Raw genomic sequence first — 6,960 nt, 5'->3', positions numbered from 1 at the left:
AAGGAAAATCCTTGTGTAGTTGTTGTTCCAGACAGCAACATGGCTGGAGGAAGGCATTCCTGCTCTGCATGACAACTCCACTCTGTTGCTCCATTTGCAACATTTATGGGATTCCGTATATTTGTTCTCCGTCCATGTGTACCCGTATCCGGATGAGAGTGCGACTCTGAATGTATGTGGGGGAGAGGTCATTTTATTGTTTCCAGACAAAATGGTCAAATGGGAATTTGGGTTTTGGCATCCAGTTTTTGCCATTTCGTGTCTTTGTGTGAGTGGCCTATAGATTTAGATTGAACTGTCGAACATGCTACTGTGGGGTGCATCTTGGGTCTGGGGTGGGGTCTGAGAAAGGCAAAAAGGAATGGAAAGTTCCAGAGATGGGACGAAAATAATGCAAATGATTAGAATAATCGCCATAGGTGTTTGAGCCTTAGCCAGCTTTCTCTCTCCCATAAAGACAAATTTTCTATTTGCCGCCATAAAAGTTTCCAGTTTTCAGCATTCAAACAGTTTTATTACTCTCGATTGACTCTTGGCCCCAAAGTGAATTTTATGGTATCATTTCGGCTCGAAGTCCAGTTGGAGTAGAGGTTTCTTCTTCGAATTCCCGAGTCGTCGTGACCTAATTTAAATTATTCATTGAGAAATTATCAATTACCAGTTGCTGAAAAGTTCTGGTGCTTAAGGTGGGAAGCTCTCATCACAATCGTTAATACAAATTTATTGTTTTTCGTGCTGACAGGGGAAGTAAATTTGGAATATAATTCATTCACTTGCACCTCCTGCCAGTACATTTGGTTGGGTCGTCAAGGAAATTCTTCTTTCATTTGCCTTCCTCTCAAATGCTAATTTCTGGAGTGGAAAATTTTGCCTTGATAGCAAATTGCTTTCCCCACTGCGTGGGCGAGGCCACACCTCGTAAATGTGTCCCAAAACTGCAAATGGTCGATTTGTTTTGGTTTCATGAATATTACCAAGACTAATGAATGCAAAACACAACTTGAGCAGCTCTGATTTATGAGCATTTTGGTGTTCATTTCTTGAGTGGTTGAAAGTGAAATTAAAGCGAGTGAAGGATGTTAATTTTGGTTGCATAAAATTGTTCACTTTATTTAAATTCACTCGATCCTAGTAACAGTTATTAAGTTCCTTTATTTAGTTTTGTTTTGGAGGACCTAGTATTTTTTCGATTTCGCAGAGTCTGTCCATGACTTGCTGATTGCGAGCCTTTTGGTCCTTCAGCTTCTCCCCAATGGCATCTAGGGTAGCCGCAATGGCCAACAGCGACACATCTGTCGTTTGTAGATCCCTCAGTAAGGGCGTTATCTTGGCTACTGGAACGGAGCTTGGATCAGTGGATGGAGAATCGATTTGTTCTTTTGCGGCGGCATCGGCCGCATCTGGAGAGGAGCTGGCTACGGAAATTTCTGGAGCAACAGTTGCGGAGATCTCAGCAGCAGGTTCCGGAGTAGATATGGCAGTCACTTCAATAGCTTCTGGTTGTGTCTCTGGGGTAGCAGAAGCAGCACTTGGTTCTGGAATCTGTACTTCGGCTGCAGGAGAGGCAACTGCATCCAGTACCTCCGGTAAGGAAGTTTCTACACCAGAAACTAATGGTTGTTCGGTTGCTATAATTTCGGCAGCAGGAACAATGGTTTCAGTAGATGGCTCCGATATGTTTGCCGCAGCTTCTACATCGGCAGCAATCTCTGTAGCAGCAGCAGCTGGAACTTCATTGGTGGCCGCTGCAGAAGTTTCTGCAGCTGCTGGTTGCGGTGTTGGTGCTTTTGGCTCCTCGGCAGCTTGTGGAATCTCTGAACTAGCAATGTCCTCTGGCGTTTCTGTAACAGCTACAGTTACTGGTGCCTCTATAACATCTGCAGCTACTGGCGATTCTATAACAGCTGCAGTCACTGGCGCCTCAGGACCTACCGGTTGAGGAAGGGAAACAGGTGCAGAAGTTACTGGATCTACAACTGACGCTGGAGTCGTATCAACTGGAGCTGGTTCCGGTACCACAGGTGGAACTTCGACTGTTACTGGATCAGCTGGAGTAGCAACCAGAACTGTTTCTGGAGTGGGTGTGGGAGTTTGGACAATAGATTCGGGAGATGGAGTTGACAACGCTTCCGGAGCAACAACTGCATCCGCGGATGCAGCTGGGCTTGGACAAACTTCTGGTGTTTCCATCACGACTGGAGCGACTGGAACCTCTGCAGGTACGGTAGATGTTTCGGTTACAATGACCGGTTCGACCGGAACCGACTTGGGAACTTCAACGGCTGCAATAACTGAGTCCGGAATGGACACTGGCACCACTGCAGCTGGTTGCAAGATAACTTCTATAGTTTCGACAGTCGGAACTGCAGTTGGTTCGATGATTGGTTCGGGTGGAATGGGGGCAGGAGCTGGAGCTTCTACGACGGCTATAACAGGCTCCGAAACGGTCGAGGGTATGGGTATATCTGCAACAGCAGCAGCCGGTTCCACGATCAATGCTGTAGGTTCAGCGGCAGGAATTGCTGGAGTTCCTATGACGGCAGCAACAATTGGCTCTGAAGCCACTGCTGGCACCACCGAGGGAGTCGTGGCAGTCATAATTGGAGCTTCGACGGTAGCAGAAACTGTTTCTACACCAGCAGCAGGGGTCGGAGTTTCTGCGACGGCAGGAACAGCCGGAGCTGGTATCGCTTCGGGAGCTTCGACGGCTGCAATAACGGGTTCCGATCCAATTGTCTCGCATACAGCTGGGAGCTCTGTTGTTTCTACGGGGGCTACAGCTACCTCCGGGACTGGCACTGATAGTTCTGCAGTAGCTGGAACAGACTCCGTAATCTGGGCAGAAGTTGGCACGGCGGCTACGGCTGGTTCCAGGGTAGCCGTTGGTATTTCTGCAGCAGCAACAGAAACAGGCTCTGGAGTAGCCACCGGAGAGTGGACAGTAGGAGCAGCCACAGGCGTTTCTATTACGACAGCCACTGGTGCTGGAATTGGTGGAGCTATCTGAAGAGGAACAGCGAAAGGTTCTGGAGTCGTTAGTGGAGTCTGGACAGGAGCAGCGGTTGCGGTAGTACCAACAGTAGTAGCGCCAACAGCTGGTTCTGGCACCGGCACGGCTGTTGGAGTGGATGCCGCTGGTGCAGGTACGGGAGCAACAGTGGCGGGAATCGCCGCAGCAATAGGTTGGACAACAGCTTGCGGCTCAGCAGCTGGCGTGACTGGGATAGGAGCTGGTGCAGGAGTCACTGGAGAAGCAGCTGGTGGCGAAATGGCTGCAGGAGCGGAACTCGGATCGGCAACAGTAGCAGCAAGAGCTGGAGCCACAACTGGAGCAGCAGCTGCAGGTGCAACAGTACCAGTAGCAACAGTTGGAGTCGGTGCAGAAACTGGGATAATAGGAGCGGCAGCATTCGGTATCGGTGAAGGAATCGATGCCGCTGGAGTCGGAGCAGCAACTTGGGTTATTGGAGCAGCCACTGCTGCCGGAGTGGCAACTGCTGGAGCTGTAGCAAGTGTCGGGACAGCAACTGGCGGCAAAATGACAGTCGGAGCAGGAACAACAGGGGCTGCAGTAACAACGGGAACAGGTGCAGCAACTGGCGGCACGGTGGCAGCAACAGGTTGGTGCGCCACAGGCGCTGCCACTGAAGGCACAGCAGCTGCCAACACTGGCTCAACAGTTCCCCCTTGTTCCATGTCTGAAGTTTTCCTTGGATCCCTCGACAGACTTCCACTCAATGTCCAAACGGAATTCTTTTGTGGCAGTTTCCCCCTTAGCTTTTCTCTTGTCCTGTGCTCAGTGTCAGTGATAGCAGAAGACTTTCCATTTCATGGTCAGCAGCCCACTGAAAGAAAAGAGCAGATAGAAGTGAGACATGGAAGGGAAGCCTTTGGGAAGCCTGGCCTTGAATTGGGTCATTGTCTTGGAAAAACAAAGGGGTTTCCCTGTGCAAGCAAAACGACGTGTGAAGGCAAACAAGGTAAACGTAAAATAAAACTTGGCGAAATGTGAAAGCTCAATAAAGATTTCATCGTTCTTTGTCGAGTCTCTTTTCTACCCCTTTTCCAAGCAATCGATCAATTTAATTGATTTTGTGTGTGCTGCCCTGGCGCCACGCAGACGGGTCTGCTTTCAAGCGGTTTTGGTGTGGAAATAATTTGCATAAATTTATGGATATTTTTTTGAAGGGTTTCTCGACGCACTTTGAGGTTGCTGAGATGACAGAATGAGTTTTCTGAGTTAATTTTAAAAAACCAAAGTCCTTTAGATTTGACCTCAAAAAACTTTTAGATAGATTTTTCTTAGCTTGAAACCTATTTAAGGTGAGTTGTAGACTAGTTTTTCTTTACCAAATGGATTTTTGTATTCTTTTCTTCACTTCAACCGACCACTCGTTGACAAGACCCGCGACTAACTGGCCCGATAGCCCATTTTTCTTAGATATTTTCGCCTCTTTTCGATGGTTTGCCTTCGTCCAGAAGTCTGACAACTGCCCATTGAAAAGTCAACTAAACGAAGCGTTGGAATTGTTTCTATTTCATTTTGAATTTAAGATGCTTAACAGCTGACCTTTGGCAACATTATTGAATTATTTCCGGTTAACCAGAAAAAGGCGTTTGGATGGACACTAAAATGTATGTTGGAAAACATTTACGTTCCATTTAATTTAAATTCTTGCATCACTTTATTGAATATCAATGACTTTCCCACTCGCATTCTTTTCGACTCGTTCTTTCATTGGATCTATACGTTCCTGTGCACCCTTTCAGAGGTTTATCCTCGCTTGATTGCATACCGCTTACCACCCGCTTTGTCAGAGCCAGACACATAACTTGTTATTTACACAATACTGATTACTTTGCCGTATTTGCAATGTAGTTGTCAACGAAATGCGACTAGTATCTGGGATTCGTCCTCCTTCTCCTCCTCCACTGGTCTGCCATTCAATGTCTGATGCAATGACAGTTGACAAACTGCCACGACACGACGTAGCCGTTGGATCGGAACACATTAGCTCGGTGGAAATGTAATCGCAAAGAACTAAGAAATAAATCTTTCAATTTTTCGAATGAATAGAAGAACTAGGGGAGCGCTTTGGAGGGCTACGGCTGGCCCAGGGAAGTGCAGCCAAATGTAAAGCGATTCCTAGTGGTAGTCGGGAGAAGGAGCTGGAGTTGGATTTGGAGTTGGAGTTGCAGTTTCACATGCACATGCAGTCCGCTGGAGCAAGTGTAATGTGATCTGCGTACAATTTGCAGCCCGTCGTTTAAAAATCCCAAACCCCACCCCCAACACACTTGAGACTTTTGCAAATAGTTTTTTCCACATATGAACAGAAAGAATTTGCTCAACAAAAAGAGGAATATACGAGAGTGTGTATATAAATAAAGGAGAGATGGGAAAACGCTTATATGGAAATGATTTCGAAGCAAGGAGCGAACGAAGTAGTTGTGGAGATTGAATTGGCAGTTCAATTTCACGTATTATTGACATTTAAGCGTAAGCATTTGAATATAAACTGAACCCCACTGAAGCAGAGGCTCAGAGGATAGAAAAGATGTATAGATATGGTTGGAGTCCTTCGACAGGATGCACAGACATTGGCTGCCTATTATTTTCTGTGCGATAAATCAATCGCATGAAGGAAAATGCAGAGAAAATACCAAGATAAGTGGAAATGAAATTACATCAAGCATACAAATTGTATTTATACTTTATTCTATCCCTTCCTGCATCACTGCACTCAACAATTGATCCCGGGCTGGCAGAGTGAATAAGGGTTCTTCCACTCTACTCGTTCTATACATTTTAAAAGCTTTATATTACATGGGGGAAGTCTTGCATTGGGTAAAGACGCTCTGAAGGCACAGATCAGATTCAACATCTAAGGTGACATCATATCCCTTATGCCCAGCGGGTGGTTTGGGCCAACTAAATAGTTCGTATTCTCATTTATCTGTGTTTTTCATCAACTATGCTGTCCACTTCTTTATTATTAAATTTTACAATAAATATTTCTCATTTCCTTTCTGACTCCTACCATTTTGTCGTTCAATTCCTGACCTTTCTTAACTTTATTGAATGTTTGCTCAGTTCAAAAAACATTGAGTTTCTTTTGCAAGCAAAAATATTTGCCAACCGCTCCAGGAAAATACACACAATTTTTCCAAATTATTGACATCACATTTCCCGCAGTGTTTTCCAGGTAAAAAAAACCAACAAAAAACAACAGAAAACAAGAAGAGCAACACATTAATTGCCATCATTTTGCACGCACTCGGATGGCGATTGAAAGCGGAGACCGAATGCGAAATGCAAAGACCAAATACAAATAGGAGCCCGAATCGCAACCGTTATGGCAATCGTCAGCTCAAGCTTCAATCCGGGACCGCTTCCGGGTGTATTTTGCTAAATTGCAAATATTTCTCGATTCGCATGCATCAGCAGAGAATGCAATGCAAACAATTTTCGCCCAGCGGCCACAATAAAAAGGGAAACCCCCTGCGAGCGCCAAAAAAAGAAGCCCACATCCACCCACACCCAGAGAGCCCAAGATACATCAAACAGAGGAAAATACCGTCGAATCCAACAGACTTTCTGCCATTCGGCGAGTGTAGACCTATGCATGTGCCGAGGCTCCAAGACACACAAAGACAGCGAGAGATACATCCTACCTTACCTTCTGTTAAATATACCTTGGGGGAGGCATTTTGCTGGCTCGGCAGAAAAAATGTGCGCCGTATGGCAACCCTGGTCTCTCGGCGAGCTTCCATGCTGCGGCTGTTGCAACTATGGCGCAATTTATTTCCAGTTTGATTGGTTTTTTCGTGCTTAATTGCACTTGGCATGGGAGGATCCAGTTGGGAGCTCTTTCGGTTATGCGTGGGTGTGCCGTTGTGGCAGTGGCTGCCCCAATTGGTTGAAAGGTCGCGCTCATCACGTGCTTTAATAATTTATTC

General features: G+C 46.1%; 1 protein-coding gene across 3 annotated transcripts; it reads right to left on the bottom strand.

Annotated features, from left to right (window-relative positions):
* Positions 1–1,093: 1,093 nt before the first annotated feature.
* LOC117898055 (calphotin) lies at positions 1,094–4,875 on the bottom strand. Of its 3 annotated transcripts, none has more exons than XM_034807219.1 (2): positions 4,804–4,875; positions 1,094–3,845 (listed from the first exon to the last, which is right to left on the bottom strand). In XM_034807219.1, exon 2 carries the CDS (start codon positions 3,694–3,696, stop codon positions 1,156–1,158), a length of 2,541 nt encoding a protein of 846 aa, XP_034663110.1. In that variant the 5' UTR covers positions 3,697–3,845; positions 4,804–4,875; the 3' UTR covers positions 1,094–1,155. The 3 variants fall into 3 exon arrangements, with proteins under 3 accessions (XP_034663110.1, XP_034663109.1, XP_034663112.1); XM_034807218.1 differs by lacking the exon at positions 4,804–4,875 and adding an exon at positions 4,351–4,420; XM_034807221.1 differs by lacking the exon at positions 4,804–4,875 and having other exon boundaries at positions 1,094–3,236; positions 3,296–3,522.
* Between the last annotated feature and the right edge of the window lie 2,085 nt (positions 4,876–6,960).

This window comes from Drosophila subobscura, chromosome O (assembly GCF_008121235.1).
Source record: "Drosophila subobscura isolate 14011-0131.10 chromosome O, UCBerk_Dsub_1.0, whole genome shotgun sequence".
In the NCBI taxonomy this organism is placed as follows: domain Eukaryota; kingdom Metazoa; phylum Arthropoda; class Insecta; order Diptera; family Drosophilidae; genus Drosophila; species Drosophila subobscura.
The sequence above is the reverse complement of the archived record's forward strand: the minus strand, read 5'-3'. Positions and strand labels throughout refer to the sequence as shown.